Below are 19,216 nucleotides of genomic sequence, written 5' to 3'. Positions count from 1 at the left end.
CAATGACCATTAAGATAGATTTTTAAGTTCAATTATAAAGGAATAACATTTAACAAATTTCGATGACCATTGAGATACACAGGGGCGGACCCAATGAGGTCCCCAGGGGTCACGTGAACCCTCAACTTTTTCTTTTCTCTTACTCTATCTTACTCTCCCTTTTACCTTTTACCAAAACCTTAATTCTTCTAATTTTTTAAAATTTGTTTATAATTTTTCTACAAATTATCACATCTACTATAATTTTTTACTTTTCAATCAAACATTCAATTAATTAGAACTTAAATTTACGTTTTCTCATATCTTATTTGTGTACATTGAATGCGTCTGAACTATTATGTCTAATTTAATTTATATTTAACGAATTGTATTAATTTGATTGAATAATGGTTATATTTTTTCCTTTCGATCAATTGAATCGATTGTTTGTATTAAATACACTATAAATCTTTTAAATGTAAATATGATTTTTTGTGTTGAGCAAAATATTAATAAAATGACTGTTCGAAATTAAATTAATAAAAATGATGAGCAAAATATTAATAAATAAATATTTTTTAAATGTAAATCTGCATTTTCTCGGATCAAGTATAAATCGTTCAAAAATTAATAACAAATTATTCGACTTATACAGAGTTTGATTGTGCTCTCTCAATTAAAAATTTCTGTGTCTGCCCCTAGAGATACATTCTGTAAGTTCAATTATTAAGTAATAACAATTTCTTTTTTCTCAAATTGACCTATATGAAAAAAGAAACTAAAGAAAAGGAAGGAAAAAAGTTGAAAAATTAAATTGACCTCAGATATATTGGCACTAATTCAAATATTTTTGTACTTTTTTTTCAATTTTTCTTTGTCATTTTCTTTCAGTGTTCCTACTATTTCTCTTTAAATTTTTATACGAAGTTCGAGATACAATGAACTGATACTAGTTGATCTAAAAATCAAACGTACTTTTCGTTGTGATAGAGATTATATATCGTATAAAAATAGAACTTTTCCCCTTCATTTTCTTTAATTTCTTCTTTTACAATGGTCGATTTGAAAAAAAAAACTATTTAAATTTGGAAAAAAAATGGGGCCAAACGGGGCTTAATAACTGAACCTAAATATGTATCTCGATGATTACTAAACTTTTTGCTAAGTGTTACTCTTTACAACGTAGGTAGGGCTATGATAAAGTGTTGGGTGATGATGGTGGGGATTGATGTTGGTGGCTAGGGAATCGATCAGCCACTTGACATAGGAAGTTCTTTTCAGCTAAACTATCTGATGTGATATATATTTAGAAATTAGATTTTTAAAGGAAATTTATGCATATTTTTGGTATTTAACTAAATGTTCAATTTGACCATTATCAGATAGGTCAACTAGTAATCTACTGATTAAACCAATGATTCGTTGACCGATTCCTTGTCCATATTAGTGATCCGGTCGGGTTTGATAATTGTAACCACATGCACTTAAATTGGAATGTTGCATATTCAATTGTTAATTTTTTTTTATAGAGGACTTAATGCTCAAACTAAAAACGCCCGAGGACCGAAGCAGCAAATTAGTCTAAAATGTATTTATTCACAATTCCTTGCTCTGTATGCATAGAAGTAAAACCTAACCTCAGTCCGCCAAAAGCGTCGCTCAGCTCTCCGCCGCCATGCCGAAACATTACAGATTACCTGTATGTTCCATAGCTATCTCACCAGCAAAGTATCGTATTAGCAGCAAAATTCTGTCTTTTTTCTAATGAATGTTTCCTGCTGTTGTTTGTTTACAGGGGAAGAAAAAAGAAGGAAACGCCGCCAAGTACATGACTAGATCCCAAGCGGTTAAATATCTTCAAGTCAGCCTCTCTGTTTTCAGGTGAATTTAATTTATTGGATTTCTGAATTTTTTTACTTTGGCTTGGCTTTAATGAAACTGCTATAATTCCTGTACTTATGTGTTTGTAATTTCTTCTGGTTTGATATAAATCTGTATACAGGCAGCTATGCATCCACAAAGGTGTTTTCCCCCGGGAGCCGAAGAAGAAGGTGAAGGGAAATCACCACACCTATTATCATATAAAAGATATTTTGTTTCTCAAACACGAGCCTCTGCTGGAGACATTGAGAGAGATTCGGGTGCACGAGAAGAAGGTGAAGAAAGCTGAGTCAAAAAAGAATCGGAATCTCGCTGAAAGGCTTGAAAGGCATAAGCCTGATTATTCTCTAGACAGGCTTGTTAAAGAGAGGTAATTTATGGTGTTGATTCTTATTATCTTCGCTTATTACTCCAAGTCCCTGTTTGATGGTCATTATTTTGTAAAAATGATGTCTCTTTTTTTTCCCCCCCTCTTTTTGGGGAGAATATGTGGTTAAAAGGTGGGAAATATTTTGGGTTTATATGCAAAGTATTATTTTATTGCGTGAATGTGTGCTAGAAATAAATTGTTTTGTTTTAAAGAGAGTCAAATAGAGGCTAATGTTACTCAAATTTGCTTATTGTTGATGATATCTCGCCTATTATTAGGTACCCGACTTTCGTTGATGCTCTAAGGGACTTGGATGACTGTCTTAGTATGGTACATTTATTTGCTGCCTTGCCTGCAGTAGAGAGGGAACATATTGAAGTTGACAGAATTCATAAGTGTAGAAGGTCATTACTCACTTTGACTAAAATTATTTTATTTTCTCTTCAATTCTGTCGTTTTGCAATTTTTCATGCTTTAACCTTGAATATTATGTACATAGATTGAGTCACGAGTGGCAGGCCTATATCTCTCGTACCCATAAACTAAGGAAAACCTTCATCTCTGTTAAAGGCATATATTACCAGGTATGCCTTGTATGGTAATTTTAATCATTTTAGTATGTTGTTCTGGTGCCTTATTTGCTATCTATCTTGGCAGGCAGAGGTTCAAGGACAAACAGTTACTTGGTTAACTCCTCATGCACTGCAACAAGTTCTGCCTTCAGATGTTGATTATAAAATAATGCTAACTTTCTTGAAATTCTATGAGGTCAGTGTCATTAGATGTAATATGCTTTATTGTGACATTTTGATGCATCACATGATTAGTGTGTATTAAATTAGACTTGAGCTCTTTTAAGTCAAAAGTTGCATTTTATTTTGCTGTATTAGGAATTAATTAAAGAAAGTACAGCTAGGAAGAGAAAAATAACTGAATGTAAATCTGAAGTGAAGGGCCAGCAAAAAGCTAGTACGATGTAATCTAAGGCTAAAACTAAAAATATCGGACCTCCAATTTGTTAAGAATGCCCTTTCATTGAAATTTATGTCAATCGAAGAGAATACTTCTCTAACCATCATCATAACCTTTTTTTATAGTTAAAGGATTTTTTCTCCCACTTTCTTTCTCTTAATTTGAATCAAAATCCTGTTATGATGTTCATGACTACTTATTAGTAATTTCACTTTGTTTCCTTACAATTGGCTAATGAGTTTATTAGTCTATGGGTCATTATATTTCGTGGCATTGATTAACTGCGTTCGGTGATTGCAGACTCAACTTGAACTTGTAAATTATAAACTTTACCAGTCTATAAATGTGAAATATCCACCTATTCTTGACCCTCGGCTGGAAGCTTTAGCTGCAGGTACGATTTACTTTCATTTCTCCTATAATTTATTAAATTTTTATATGCAATGAAATGAGGTGGAAAAGGGGGGGGGGGGGAGTTTAAATCATCAAGTTCTTATAAATAAAAAAAATAAGGGAAGTGAATTTTGCACAGTAGAGTTGTTTTGTCTTGAGCTAGTTGTTTAATACATCTAACAAATGTTAGTAATATTTTACATTGCTGGGTTATGCAGATCTTTACGGCCTGACAAGATATCTTGACGCCAGTGCTAGAGCCTCCCTGGTGGAGTCAATAGATGTTAGACCCTCTGGTTCTGATCAGAATGAAGAACAGCAAGAAGGGAAAAAACTTGAGGAGCCTGAACTTAGACTTGCACAACTTCAACATAGTCTTTCTTCTAATGAACCTGGTTCTCTGATGCGTCTTGTCGATGATGTTAGAGAGGAGGATGAGGATGATGAAGAAACGAAGGAATGTCGAAACTTCTTCAAGGGCATGAAATTCTTCTTGAGCCGTGAGGTGAGGCTCGAAACCTTTTTATTTTGCAGAGGAAGTTGAAAGAAATTCTACGTATTTATTTGTCACATTAATAACATATAATTTTGATGCCTTTTGGGGTCACACTACCTGGTGGGTTCAGCATATGATTATTTTTGAGAATGATATGCACATATGGTGGGTTTGATATCATATCTTAAATTTAGAATCATTGTCTTACTAAGCCCTTGTGTGATTCCCATTATTTTCAAATACATTTCTCTCTCTTCTTTTCAACCACACATTTTTTGATAAAATACTATTACACTCAAACCCAAAAAATTTCATTACTTTTTAATCACATATTCTCCATCAATCTACTATTCCAAAATGCATTCTCAGGATTTAATGGGACTCAAACAGGCGCTAAATATGTTTACAATGTCAATGTCATAGTCAGTCACACTCATAAATGCTTCTTGCTTCTGGTTATACAATTTGATTGACTCCCTCTTTTTCTTTGTTCCGTTATTGGTCGCTACATATTCAGGTTCCTAGGGAGTCGCTACTTTTTGTCATCCCTGCCTTCGGTGGTATGGTTTCTTGGGAGGGAGAAGGAGCTCCATTCCCAGAATCTGACTCAAGCATTACTCACCAGGTCTGCCATGTTTTTCCAATATGAGAATCTTATGCAGGTGCAAATTCCTGTATATAGTGGAATGTGAATATTAATGTTGATTACTTCTGTAAGTTAATGTGGCAAATATCTAGACATAATGAGGAACATGAATGCATGTTGGAGCGACTTATACAAGCTGTGGAACTAAATTGTTCACTCGCTTTTCTGTTGCATGAGTTTTACATGGTCATTGTAATTTTCTCCCCATTTTCACCTTTTTGTTTTAAACTGAGGAAAACATCATATTTAAGCAATTCCTCTTTTGGGTGATGGAATTTCTCAACTTTTAAGAGAACAGAAAATTCCAAATTACCATTTTTCCTTCAGCAGCCCAGTTTGATTTAATTGACTGTTATATTTGATACCATATTTTCATCCTTGCTTTTTGATTTTAGTGGAAAAGGAATTTCTTTATGGAGAATGGGTAGGCTATCAGGAGTTTCTCTGATAATTTTTTTATCTTTTTATTCAGACGTTTAAAGCCTTCTTATGCTTTAGAAACTTATTTGGTTGTCTTACTTCTTTTACTGGAATGAAATGCAAATTTAGCCCCTGTTTGAGCCCCATTTTCACAAAAAATGGGTTTTATATTAGTGGTTTTTTGGAAAATGTGTAGTTAAAAAGTAGGGAATAGTTTTGGGTTTAAGTGCAAATTATTTTATTGGGAATTAAAAATGAGATAGAAAAAAAATGAGTTCTTAGATAATGGGGCTCAAACAGGGGGCCTAATTATTTCATAATTTTACGCCCCCCACTCACCCTCCCCCAGGCTCCTGCCTGTCCCCTAATAACTTGGGATGGATATTGGTTGTCATGACTCATGAATCTGTTAAAAAAGATTAGAATGGAAAAGAGGTTATAAACTAAAAAAAATTTAAACAAATTTTGAGATTACGTGCATATCTGTGCAGATTGTTGACAGACCAACTCAAAAGCGGATGTTCCTTTCCCGAGAATACGTCCAGCCACAGTGGATTTATGATTGTATAAATTTCCGTGTAATATTGCCAACTGACGAATACTTGGTGGGAAGGTAATATTTGAGATCTCATCGGTGTTTTTGGTTTTTATTCTTCATGCACCTTATTGATCTGACTTATTTCACTCATCTGCCTTGGATACAATAGAGTAATTAATATTTAATGATTGAATGTCTATTAAACTTTGGTTATATAATCTCCAATCACAACCAATAAACAAAAAGAAACAAAAGAACAGATTGGGCCCAATGAGGACTGCTGACATTGCTAGTCTGATAGAACATAGTTGTGTTTCTTCGTGCTTAATACAAAAAATCTCAAACCCTTAAATAAGAAGAAACCAAATAAAAGAGAGGGGACTAAGAGGACTCGTGTTCCCAGTTCCTGGTTAGGAAACACGCATTGTGTATGTGGGCGTGCAAGCACACATTCATCAGTTATAGCCCCTGTTGGTGGTTTGATTGTTGATTATAGCTAATAGAGCTATTTTTTTGGCTTAAGTTTTGAACTTGTTAGACAGAATTGTAATGTACACCAAGATTATGTGGCAGATCAATCATGGACCTATTGTGATTTTCAGTATAGAACTGTGAACGACCTCAATATCAGGTTGTACTTGGTTTCGTTATCAAAAGAAATAGAAAACATATCTGGAGTAGGAGTACTAGTTCTCACATTTTGCAATCAAGCTATATTGTGTGACTACTTGTAGGGAATTAATAGGTCTTTAAGATTTGTAACGAGGCTTGTATTTCTGGAATAGTACGTGCAATTTTCCTTGTTGACTTGTATATTTGTCTTCAGCTTGAAGTTAAAATCTCCATGCTCAACAATAGTTTCCTTTAAAGGTTTCGAGAGTTCAAATGTATTGTTAACTTCTACAAAGTTCGTCATGGTTTCAATGGCATGGGTTTCTGCAGGGTTGCTCCACCACATTTGTCCCCATTTGTTGACAATGAAGAAGAAGGCCATGTTCCTGAATATGCTGAAACTATCAAACGGCTGCAAGCTGCTGCAAGGAAAGAAGTCTTACCCTTGCCAGGTGCAGGAGAGGATGATTTGGGTGACCCTCAAAATTTACAAGGAATTATTGACCGGGCTGAGGAAATTGAAGCTGCTGAAAAAAAACGGAAGGTAAATATTTTGACAGATGTAAGCTGCTGATTTTAATATGATTATAAATATGTACAATATGGCAGAGTTTAGGAAAACACTTGTTTACGCAAGTAGGAATGCGTTCACTTGTAGACTAGTTTGACTAATCTCATTTTTCACTAGTGACCAACATGCCGTTTTCCAAAATTAATAATCTAGAATAACTTGTGAATAATTGATTCTTTAATTTATATATAATGATAATTTACTCCTCTAGTTTGATAAATTCTTATGATCTAGTTGCATAGATGCCTTTTGCTTCGTCCCCTCAATTATATCCTTTGAGAAAGGAAAAGAAAACATTCTTTTTAATGATCGAGGCTTCCATTAACACATTCTGGTGAAAATCTTTATCAACTTATCAGGTGTTGGTTTTCATTCCCTGGCATTATCAATTCTTAGAACTCATTCCCAGTGACTGCATATATGCTGTGGCTTCTGCTGCTTTTTTAATCTACTTCGCATGGGCTGAGTTGTTTATGTTGTTGAATTGTATGTATTCAGATGGCAATTCTTCAGAAGCAGTATCTTGATGAACTGAAAATGGAGCTTGAAAGTTGCCAGTATCATGATCATTCAGATACGAGCAAACTGAAAGATGCTGAGGGCCCAGATGCAGAGGACTCTTTACCTAATTTAAAACAAATTGCTGAGGATGCTGAAAATATGTCCAAGGTCTTAATATCGCGTAAAAAGAGAAAGCTCTTGGAAGCCATGGAGGTAATTTTCTCGATCACGTTATGTTGCTTTAACTCTGGATTTGTTTCATTGAACTTTGGATTCGAATGTGATGCTGATATCTATTGAAAGGCATTTCTCTTGGTTGATAATTTTTCTAAAATATTGATATGAGCAAGCAGACCAAGTATCTGGCCATTGATATTATTTGCCCTTCACGGTTATTTTTTTTGTTATGGTAATAATTTATCACTTCTGCTGGAACATTGGAGGTTCACTTGAAATATGAAGTTTTTAATTTAAATTCTACTGAGATAGAATATGTAGATGAACTGATATCGAACAATAATTACATTAGTTTGTTAAGCCATTACCGGGGAAAATGTTTGTAAGTTAAATATTATAAAATAAACATGGATATTGGCGTGGATTTTGTAGTAATGAAGATATACGTCTATTAAGTCAATGAGAGAAATGTCTCTAGTTGTGTATTGTGGAAATCGTGCGGTGTTTCTCATGGATGCTATGTTCTATTCAGATTGGTAAAGACCGGAAAAAGGCTCATATTAAGCTTCTGAAAGAAAGGAAGAAAAGAATCGACGAGGCTCAGAAGTCGGGATGAATATGCAACTGAAAGAGAGGTTTGCTTTGAGTTGATATTGTTGGTAACTAATCTTTCGTCATTTTGTGTTTTCGATAAGCCTGAATTTTTGTTTTGTTTTTCATTTCGACTAAACATTATCAATAGGTTTTGTTGACCTGAATACCTGTTTGAGCATATTGAATTTTGAAAATATTCAATATTCAAATAAATATCTGAGATTCTCGAAGTACTAATATATTAGTTGGTAATTTGTATTCCATCTTCTTTGAGGGTCCGTTTGATTGCAAAGATAGAATTGAATTACCTAGAAAACGAAATTCAGGGAATTAAATTGTCTAGAAATCATTTTTCTGGTAATTGTAAATTATTATGTTTGATTAGTATAATTTTTCAAGTGAAAAATGTTAAAATAAGTGTTTTTTGGTGTTCGTTTGGTTTTGTTTTACATGAAAATTGTCAATTAAAGAGATAAAATTTATTGGTATTGGAGATGAAATTTGTTTTCATTGTCAAAACTCAAAAAACAAATAAATAAATAAAATTCAATAAAATTATCTATTTTTCGGTGTTCGTTTGATTTTATTTTACATGGAAATTGTAAATTAAAGGAAAATATTTTTTTACAATAATTCTTAGAATTATTTCCATTGCACAAAAAAAAAAAAAAAAAAAAGAGAGAGCCAAGAAAATCATCTACATTTTGAAAAAAAAAAAAAAAAAAAAAAAAAAAAAAAAAAAGAAGGGGGGAGGGGGTCATCAATAGAAGGAAAATGCTGATGTGGCAGTAGTTGGTGGAATTTCAATTCCATGGAATTAAAAGGCCATCAAACAAGTTATTTTGTAAGAAAATGAATTCCATTTTCAGTTTTTAGGAAAAATAAGGGCAATCAAACAGGCCATTAGTTTAATTTGACGTATAAAAGTAAGAAAACTATACATGCATGTATGTATGTTAAGTACAATCGATACTAACCGAGCATAATTTCAATGTTCACCTTCCCTTGTGAAAATTTTTATAATTGCTTTTGTTTCGGATATTAGGTAAATTTTGGAAACTAGTTTATGACCATTTCTTATATCGAAATATAAAACTGTATTTGTTTTCTTACGTCTTTTTCATTAATCACTAGTATATTTGTCAAGATTTAACATCTCTCTTTTAGAAAGGAAATTAAAAATTTTAACTAGAAAAGGGGGAAAAATAGCAATGATTTTCACTCAACGTCATTCTTTAATGTAAACTATTTCTAACTTGATATAATATTTTTGGGATTGCAAAATGCACTCTTAATCGCGTCTCATATTGTCCTATCCTGGACACGCCTAATTATTATTTGGAAAATTTTCATAAATGTCACTAAATTTGAAAATTCACAAACAATTTTCATTTTCACTAAAGATGTTTAAAAATATCACTTTTTAATGTGAAAGGCTCAAATTATCGTTAGTGACATCTTTTGAGAACCATTTAATGCTTGATTTGAATGTTATTAATGTTATGATATGATGATTTAATTTGTATATAATAAGCATTGGATATATGATTATTATATTGGGTACTACGAATTTTGGTAAGAACAAAAAAGATTAATATGTTGTTTATGTTGTTAAATTTAGGTTGGAGTCGCCTAATTATTATTGTCGTTCTTTTTTATTATATTTTAAAAGTTTAATTTTAGTAAAGATATGTATATAGAAATGTAAATAAATAAGTAAATGTGAAGTAAATAAGAATATTTTAATCTCTATCACGTCTCAACCTCGTTTACGCTTGCACCGTCGTTTAAAATTTTGGGATTAAGCATTTGATGTAGAATTAGGCTTGGCTGTGGGGAGGTTCGAAAGAACGAGGATGATTATGAGAATTTACAAGAATGAGAGTTGAGAAAGGTCAGTTTAGCTTTTCACTACTCTAATAAGCACCGAGAACCAGGCTTGCAATCCACCAAGAAGCATGAATCATGATTCTAGATATAGTAACATAATGTCACGTGACATTTTATCGTTTAACTATTTTAAATGCATTCAACTTTTCCATCAAATCATCTACTGCCACCTTTGATTGTCTTTGCATCTGTTAAATTTCTTCTTACAAATTGGCAAAATCAAACAAGTATATCGACAACGAAAATGTAGAGAAAAACGTAAAAAAATGCAATCGTAGCACAACGATTAAGACTCCAAAAGAGAATTCGCACCATCATGTAAACATCCAAGCAAAAGCCTGTCTTCTACAATAAAGTACATGACATTGAGTTTATCTGGAACAATTTCCACAAACAAACAATTGGAAACCATTAAAAACGATGTAATAATGTCTGAATACACAATACCCAGCAAGGCAGGTGAACCATACACATATAGATATATGTGGCACTGTTCCATGCCCACAGGGACTCAGCCCAATTCCAAAAGTCCCCAAATCTCATGTTGTCAAAACCTTCTAATGCACCTTTCAACACAAAAAACACAGTTACAGGAAACCCGACAAATATAAAGATTACGTTACAAGCTCCCCGGATAAGAGCTCTCAAAGTATTCACTTTATTGTCTAGCCTCAAGGGTACTGCTGTCAAACACATTGGAACGAGAAACAATGCTCCAATTTCTGCTGTTGCGAAGTTTATGACTGACATAAGACACAGACCAATGAAGGTGGCTGCAACAGTTACCGACTTCAGGAGAATCCATTCTGTATCCCGAGATCGAATGGTGCTCGGAAATGAGGATCCAGAGAATGAATCTAAGAACAGGAGGGTAATTATTGAAAGCACGATCCAAATTGAAAGCTTAGTAGTTGGTGAAGAGTCAGGTATTTGATCAACGAAATAAGGAAGTAATGTTACAATGGCACTCCATAAGTGGACAACGAGGACTTGTTTGGCAGCGTAAAGCCATTTCCACGATGTAAAAGTAGGGGCAGGTTGGAGAGTAGAGGCTGGTTTAGAAGCAGATTTATCTTCCTCCGCATCAGGGTTTGATTTAGTAGCATCAGAAAAAAGAGAAGCGGCAACTAGTGGAAGAGGAGCAACAAGCAATGCGAAAGCGATCATGTAGACTCCAACCGACACAAATCTACTTGGCGATGTTAAGAGATAGAGAAAAAAGGATTGGTGAAACTTCTCAAGAAGATTATTTACCGATCTGACAACTCCTTCAACCAACCTGCATGGGAACATCTATTAGAGAGACAGCTATGCTTTTTGTAAAGGAAGTAGAGTGAATATTTTCTCCTAGAAGAAATCAGGCAAAACATAGCAAGAGTAAGGAAAAAAATGAAGCATTTATCCATTGAAAGAACGGACATTAAAATGGCACATGGATTGTTTGATTCCAGCAAAGTTCCATTACCAAAAGACTTAGCTGAAAATCAACACTGACCTTCCAACATGCAAAAGGATCTCATATTGTCGATTATTAAGACTTGAAGAGAACTTCGGTGAGATCTCCATAGTAATGGCATCCACCTGGTAATCACGAAAGGCACCATGGGGACCAGTAGGGACACCTAATGCCTGACAGCAAGTAGAAATATGTTGCCTCAAAACCAATTGCTCAGTAAAAAAACACCACAGCCCATTACTCATCCATTTGAAGAGTAAAAAGGCTTGAAAAAAATTGATTTCCAGCAACAAAATCAGTTCCAAATTCTATGTTTTGTAACTCAGAAGAAGATACGGGGATACACAAGAAGAAGAAGAATGCTCGTTTTAATAGGTCGTGGGGATAATCCAAAGAATGGTAGGTTTATGAAGATTGCAATGATTACCTGGTTGTACAGGGAACTGGCTAGAGTAGCAGTGCATTCAACATACTCTGAAACAGGGATACCAAAATTCCATTGAGGATTTAAGCTTCCAGCCAATTTTCCTAGCATTTCAATCAATTGTCCGAGACTCTTCAGCCACCAAACATTGAGCAATGACCATATTTTCTCCACCTTCACCCGGTAACCCTGCGCATGTACTGCTAAATAATTCACAATATTGATAAGATCTAGGTTTGGCATCTGTCCATTGGATGCTTCGGCATATATTGTAAGAGCATCCTTCTCGAATTCAGTGCTTCTATTGGTAACCTTAATGACAAGAGCAGCTGCCATTGTGCCAGCATGTCGGAAGCTATTATGCATTGTTTCCATCTTGGACAAATTACTTGCAGCACAAATTTCAGAATGCTTCAAGTCACCAAATGAGGCTGTATGATAGTCTCGCAGCCATGAAGCAACTGCAGTGTATTCTCCATGTCTTGAGTCGGCAGCAAGCCACACAATATCCTTAGAAAGCCAAGTAACTTGAGCAAGTAGAGAGAACAATGCATAAGCAATTCCCAGTGATAAAGCCTCGGCCCTTGTAATCTTCAAAGAATTATAAGGTGTAACCAATACTATAGCTTCCTTCCCATCACCACGTGGAGCTCTAATTATGCCAACTGTATTGATCCCATAAGATGAACAACTGTAATTCTCTGGGATTGTTCCTGCATCAGGACCCAAAAAGAAGTGCAGTGGATGAAATTTATTAAATTGCGGTAGAAACTTGTGATGACTAACTTCACCACCCAAATCCATTATATGGGCTGTTATCATCTCTGGAATTTCCCTGCATCCATGAAGAAAGAGGAAAAGGTTAAGTTTTAGGAGCAAAAAGTAACAAACAGAATGTTGATATATGATAAGAAAGAAGAGGATTCACGTGTTCTAGTGATTTATTTTTTTTAACATTAAATCATAGTTATTTAACCCCACCCCGGCCATTGAACCGGTCAAGACACATGGTCTCGGGTTACTGGTCGAACCGGTGGATCAATGCTTAATAATTATAAAATATTTTTTAAGGTATAAAGTTTTTCTTTTAGATAAAATAAAAAAAATTAAATTATCTGTCATTAATTATTTAAATATTATTTTGTTAAATATTCAACTCATTTTAATTAAAAAAATTATTATAATTTTTTAAACATATTTTTAACAAACTATAAATAATTTACATATACATATTTATTGCAAACATAAAACAAGAAACAATTGATCTCTAGTGGTTACATGGTACTCACTTTACCTAGAGTTCCAAGGTTCAAATCTTTTAAAAGCAAAAAATTTATGGACAATCTTTTAAATCTTGGTCAAAACAAACCGGCCGAGTTATGAAAATCGCCAGATTAACTGGGTGGGGCAACTCCGTTTTGACCAAGTCAATTGCAATTCTATGAAAATGTTCTACACAGCCTGGTCAAGGGCCCAGGTCACCGGTTCTCTGGCTCGACCCGGGTTTTATAACTATGATTAAAACAAACAAAGGGTTGCAAGGAGATATATTAAGCAAAGATATAACATTAACAAGGTCGGGTGGGAGGTATATCGTGAATAAATGCATATAGAAGGAACAAAACTAGAAAAATTATATGCCCGGTACACTTCAAGCAGTTTTTCCATAATTTTATTAATGTAGGAATGAACTGCCTATTCCAGAGATGAATAGCAAAAATCAGGAATTCATCTTCCACAGAGGGTTCCCAATGCCCTCAAAAACATTCTCCTACTTAATTCGTTCCGCAAGACACCGGACAGTGTAGCAAGTTTCCCATGACCTTATTGTGCTGAACTTATTACTAGCAGAAAGATAGTTGAACAGCATATTCTCAATCAATTTTGGCACCAAAAACAGGCTGAACAAAAGACTCCACAACTTCACAGGCACTTCACAATAACACAGCGAGTGTGAGGCATTCTTCGCTCACTTCTCCTCAAATTTTCAGCAGCCAAATGAACCTCTAATTTCTATATGATTTCTCTTGTACCGCTGCTTCCAATGGATTTCTAACAGGAGTTGATACGTAGGACACTGTTGTCGGAGCCTAACTCCATACAGCTTTCAAAGGAAATCAATACCATCTTTTTCAGTAGCTGATAGTAAGAGGATTTGGTGGTCAACTTCCAGCTTTTAGAAACCCTCGAACCAAATTATCTTCTCCCATTCCCTTCAAATTCAAACCATACACTCTAAAAAAGCTCCAGTTCGTGGACAGGTTGCACTTCCCAGTCCAGAACCTCACCATCACCATGTTATCTGCCTTGAACCAAATAACCTTATTTGACAGATGTTTTCTTCTTATGATGTCAGGATTCAGGAAAAGAATGCTAAGATGATGCATATCGCCATATCCCCACCTATGATGCTCGAACTTTAGTACAGGTATCGGGTACGGGTACGTATATAAGTGTCGAATATTTTATTTTTTAAAATGTAGGATACCGGGATATGACTAAAAAGAGTTCAAATTTCGAACACGAATATGTGGATACGTCTTTCAAATTTCAATTTTTTTGCTAACTCAAAATGTCATTTTGAATAAATCAAAAACAATTTTTACAAAGAAGGAAATGAGTATTAAATAAAGAGTTAAAGACAAATAAAATAGAGTTTTGGAGTTTAGTTTTCAATTATGGGAAATTAATTACTAAATGTTATATAAAATAGAAAATGAAGGAATTGATTGCAATTTGGACTTAATGGAGTATTAAGTAGCACTTTATGAAACTCATTTTCATTTTATAAAAACAAGGAAAAGAAAAAAGAAAGAAGAAGAACAAGGGAAAATCTAACGTCGTCGCCTTTCTCCATCCTCCCGAAAGCAACGTTAGGTTCATAGAGAGCAGAAACGGGAAAGAAAAGGAAAAGAACAAAAAAGAAGAAGCTAAAACGACGAAGTGTCCGGTTGAAACTTGAAGGATCCGACACATATCCTATCCTATACCCATACCCATACCCATACCGTGTCATGTCTGATATGGGTACTCCGACCATTTCAAAAAGTGCGAGCATCAGAGATCACCACACCCAAGCCTGTCCATGTATAATTCCAAAGGTACCCTTGATGACGATTTTGATATTCTAGTACAGGAAATTGCCACTTTACGCAATCTAGAACTTGGATTGATTATACAAAAGCAAGGATGTCAATTTATTGCCTCTACACACAAATTGAGGATTTGAATAAAGAGCAACACAGATTAATCATGGAGAAAACGTCTGTGCAAGTATTTTGAGTCACATTTACTTTATTAGTAATGGGAAACAACAGATTAACCAGGGAGAAAATGTATGTAAAATAGATATCCAGATGCTTTTGCTAGCTATTAATGGAAGATAAAATGCCTAATAGTTACTAAAAATGAAAGCGTGTGCACCCAAGGAAACAAATGTAAGTAGCACAGACATTTAAATTTGAACGATTTCATTGTGAAATGTCATATGAAAACATGCCAGCATGCAGCAATCACTTCAATTAGCATGATATGCAGAGCCTCTATATACTACTACAGTAAGTCATTTTCCAAGAACAGGAAACCATGACAATTGTGAGGACTTTACATACATGCCTGTGTTCATAGTATCGAAACGTAATATCTGGTTCATGAATCTCTCTCCTTCTGAAACGTCATCGTTAGAGAGCATAGGTCTGGCAGAACCTGAAAGATGGTGGTTCTAAATGTGTGAAGACAGTCTCACAGCCCATAAAATGAGGCTACTACCAGATAATTTCTTCTTTCAAACAGCACAAAACAAGTAATTACTAATTTTTGTTTTTGCTTTACTTTCAGTATATCTTAACATGCTCATGAACCGAATTAGAGCATGTTTGGGTCAGCTTAATAGGTTTACTTATAAGTAAATAAGTACCTTTTAAAAGTTACTTATTTTGAAAGTAAAGTAGAATTCAAAATAAGTAACTTTTTTTTAAATGAAAAAACAATAATAACTTATCCAAATACAGTTGGAAACAAAAAAAGGTTACTCGAACTACGTTTTACTTCAAATCTTAGCCAGACACGTTCTTAAACTTACGAGTCTTAAACATTATGCAAACAGAAAATAAGATTTAAACTCTTGTGAAAAAGAAAGAAATATGTTTTGAGAATTTTAAAGAAAGGAATATGCAAATTGAACATTAGGCAATAAATTATAGAAAATAAAGAGGAACGAAATGGGAGGTATAAAACTGACCAGGCATGAGTGCATTTTCTGAAATGTAAGTATTCTTCCCAAGAACAGGCAACAGCAAAAGAGACAAAACCCCTGCTGTACAGCAAACAACACTGAATCCAAACAAAAATTAATCGGAATCATATAATTACAAATGAATCGCAACATGGACGATAATTTTGATTTACCTGACTAGAAGGCTGTGAGAGATGAGGAAAAGGCCGATACGGATAATTGGCCGAGGTTTTGGCTTGTCTTCCGCCATGGACAGGACCGATCGGCGTCAAGACTCTGTACTGCGTTTATACTTCTTTTCTGGAAGTCGATCTATAGCGCCACTCACTGATCACATTTTAGAAACGACGTCGTAATAGCGCCCTGATTTTTGTATATGGGCTTAATTGGGTTGATATTCAATTGAAGATTTGCGGCCCAAGAAAACTAGAAAAACATTTCACAGTTTTACAACTTTTTCCAACTATTTCATTGTTACAGAAATGCTCTAATGTCCACGGTGGACAAGGTGGGAAGAGTTATAATTACCACAATGAACGTGGATGTTATTGGACAACACCGAATGTTTTCACGTCCACGGTGAACAATATAACTCATATCCATCGTGCGCATTAGATCAAATCTGTTGTTCCTCGTTGTTTTGAATTATAGATTATTATTTTTTAATAAAAATTTGGATTTATATTTATTCCCAAGCCAATATATAAATTAAATTCAAATTATTTTCTCCAAACATTGAATTCTCTAGAACTCACAACTTACAGAAAGAAATAGTGTATTTATGTTTTTTGGTATAAGCTTATGGACCTAGGATTTTCACTTTTCGAAATACGAAAGGGAAGTCTCATTGAATATTCATTCCTTTTGCGAGCATATCAAAAATTTCACTATCGAAATCTTAGCAATTATTTTAGTAATGCTTTTAACCAGTGTAGGTGGTATTGATATGACATTAAATGATATGTATAATAATAATAATAATAATAATAATAATAATAATAATAATAATAATAATAATAATAATAATAATAATAATAATAATAATATTCATAGTGATTAACAATAATAGTCACACTACGTGACACGTGTGTCATGATTTTAATAATTAAAAAATGGGGAAACAATCAAACGAATTTCAACAATAATAATGAAACAATCACAAGTAGAATGTCACATAGGGCATTACTGTAGCTGCCGAATACAAATAGCACTACTCATTAAAAAATGATTTAAGTTTGCATTTTTATTGTACATATCATTTAGCGTCACCTAAATTAGTATTGTAACGCCAATGATGCTAGACAACTATAATCCAATTCGGTATTATTCAATCTCAAAGAGTGCAATCAAGCTTTGGTTCATCCGAAAAAATTAATATTGTGTATATTAATTTTGAAAAACAAACGTTCGTTTGATTAGTTACCAACGATGCAGTTGGCGAAATCTATCTTAAAGAGATTCATTTGCATACTTCACTTCATTTTATCTTGTAATTTTTGCTTTTTATTTTTTAATAAGTCATGATTTATGCGAATCTTTAGGCATAGTATCTTGATTTTGGTAAATCAAAACTCTATTCAATATTTGCACCAATAAGTTGCGATTTTATCATATTGACATGCACGTATTTTTAATTGTCCAATATAAATTATGTACCAATTTATCCAACAATTTTAAGATAGACCATTATATGCATTTTATATTCTATTTTAAAATTTCGAAAGAATTAGCACTTCAACATTTGACGTCACATGCATTCTTATTTTAATACATATTGCACTTAACAAGTACCTTGAAGATGAACTGATAATCATCTAACTTTGTCTAAGGGACAATTTATCTGGGATTGCGGCGTCATTTGGAACGTAATATTTTTACCAATGCTGGCATTACCATTGGATGACACCATTACCTTCAACATCCTATTGATCTATTGGATCAGATGACAACTCATCTCTTCCACTCAGATTACGATGTCCAGCTATATTTGATACCATGGGATGTCTGCCCCAAGTTATGTTCCAGGAATTTATGGTGTGGAATTGCTCCCACTCATTTCTTTCAATACGACCTTATTCTTGGACCGACGATCATTCATATTCCTATCCTCCCAGAAGGTTGTATTTGTACTAACAAAAACTTTCCTCTCTAGAGAACTATTAAAATGTATTCTTGGTATCTTTAGGATCTCTTACAAACAGGCACATTTTTTTTTTTATCTAGATTCCAATTTTTTTGTCTTTTCTTTGAGCACATGAGCTAGATCTCTAAATTTTGAATGTGACGCAAACAGGACTTGAATCTATTCCAAAATTTCAAAAGTGTCTTGAGAATAGACTTAGAATAAACTAAGTTAAGAATATATCCAAATGTTTTCAATATATGTCCCAAAATGATATATGTAGAGTTGTGAAACTCTTCATTTGACCTAACCATATCTAACAGTGTTATGTTTCTTCTTTCTAGAACACAATTCCATTTAGATATACCAAGCGTATTTAATTAAGAAATAGTACAATTTCTGTTAAATTGTCCTTGAATTCTCCAGAGAGATATTCACTACATCGATCCGATCGAAGTGTGTTAATACTCTTATTCAAATGTTTCTCGACCTTAATCTTATACTCTTTTGATTTCTCAAAAGTATTTGATTTTCAAGCCATAAAGTAAATGCATTTAAATCTAGAGTAATCATCTATAAAGAAATACTCATAATTCCCATTCTCAAATGTATTAACAGGTCTACACATGTCAGAATGCACTAGTTCCAATACATTTTTGGCTCTATCCTTTTGTCCAAAAAAAGATATCATGATCATATTGCCTTCCAAACAAAACTCACAAATTGTCAATAGTTTGATCTTAACCGAGTTGAGAAAATTATCTCTAGTCAGTTTTATATTTTGTTAAGGTCGATTTGTCCAGTACACCATAGATGTGTATTACTAGTATGGTATGACATTTTTATGGTGTACAAGAATAACATTTTTATTTCATATGTGGATTAGTTTAAAATATAAAGACCATTAATCAAATGTCCAACGCAAACAGAAATTTTATTC

The 19,216-nt window shown here is 33.8% G+C and overlaps 2 protein-coding genes across 3 annotated transcripts; one reads left to right on the top strand and one right to left on the bottom strand.

Annotated features, from left to right (window-relative positions):
- Positions 1 to 1,592: 1,592 nt before the first annotated feature.
- LOC111409310 (pescadillo homolog) lies at positions 1,593 to 8,389 on the top strand. Its single transcript, XM_023039344.1, has 13 exons — positions 1,593 to 1,678; positions 1,775 to 1,860; positions 1,982 to 2,230; positions 2,509 to 2,634; positions 2,730 to 2,814; positions 2,888 to 2,998; positions 3,503 to 3,596; positions 3,814 to 4,100; positions 4,609 to 4,716; positions 5,649 to 5,770; positions 6,638 to 6,851; positions 7,377 to 7,592; positions 8,089 to 8,389. Exons 1-13 carry the CDS (start codon positions 1,655 to 1,657, stop codon positions 8,170 to 8,172), a joined length of 1,806 nt encoding a protein of 601 aa, XP_022895112.1. The 5' UTR covers positions 1,593 to 1,654; the 3' UTR covers positions 8,173 to 8,389.
- Positions 8,390 to 10,326: 1,937 nt separating this feature from the next.
- On the bottom strand, positions 10,327 to 16,486 carry LOC111409309 (glycosylphosphatidylinositol anchor attachment 1 protein). 2 transcript variants are annotated; one of them, XM_023039342.1, is made up of 6 exons: positions 16,328 to 16,486; positions 16,161 to 16,252; positions 15,532 to 15,625; positions 11,924 to 12,755; positions 11,536 to 11,669; positions 10,327 to 11,319 (listed from the first exon to the last, which is right to left on the bottom strand). In XM_023039342.1, exons 1-6 carry the CDS (start codon positions 16,402 to 16,404, stop codon positions 10,452 to 10,454), a joined length of 2,097 nt encoding a protein of 698 aa, XP_022895110.1. In that variant the 5' UTR covers positions 16,405 to 16,486; the 3' UTR covers positions 10,327 to 10,451. The 2 variants fall into 2 exon arrangements, with proteins under 2 accessions (XP_022895110.1, XP_022895111.1); XM_023039343.1 differs by lacking the exons at positions 16,161 to 16,252; positions 16,328 to 16,486 and having other exon boundaries at positions 15,536 to 15,625.
- Between the last annotated feature and the right edge of the window lie 2,730 nt (positions 16,487 to 19,216).

The sequence above is a fragment of the Olea europaea genome, chromosome 14 (assembly GCF_002742605.1).
Source record: "Olea europaea var. sylvestris chromosome 14, O_europaea_v1, whole genome shotgun sequence".
NCBI classification, from domain to species: Eukaryota; Viridiplantae; Streptophyta; class Magnoliopsida; order Lamiales; family Oleaceae; genus Olea; species Olea europaea.
This window is presented reverse-complemented; position numbering and strand designations above follow the sequence as displayed.

What these genes read in the sequence shown, in the direction of transcription:
- LOC111409310 (XM_023039344.1), top strand. Translation starts at nt 1,655, where the DNA reads ATGCCGAAACATTACAGATTACCT. An exon ending in AGAATTCATAAGTGTAGAAG is followed by an intron (nt 2,635 to 2,729) that starts GTCATTACTCAC and finishes TTATGTACATAG; the next exon opens with ATTGAGTCACGAGTGGCAGG. An exon ending in AGCTCTTGGAAGCCATGGAG is followed by an intron (nt 7,593 to 8,088) that starts GTAATTTTCTCG and finishes TGTTCTATTCAG; the next exon opens with ATTGGTAAAGACCGGAAAAA.
- LOC111409309 (XM_023039342.1), bottom strand. Translation starts at nt 16,404, where the DNA reads ATGGCGGAAGACAAGCCAAAACCTCGGCCAATTATCCGTATCGGCCTT. An exon ending in GATACTATGAACACAGGCAT is followed by an intron (nt 12,756 to 15,531) that starts GTATGTAAAGTC and finishes TCATGGATGCAG; the next exon opens with GGAAATTCCAGAGATGATAA. An exon ending in CCAGTTCCCTGTACAACCAG is followed by an intron (nt 11,670 to 11,923) that starts GTAATCATTGCA and finishes ACTTGCTGTCAG; the next exon opens with GCATTAGGTGTCCCTACTGG.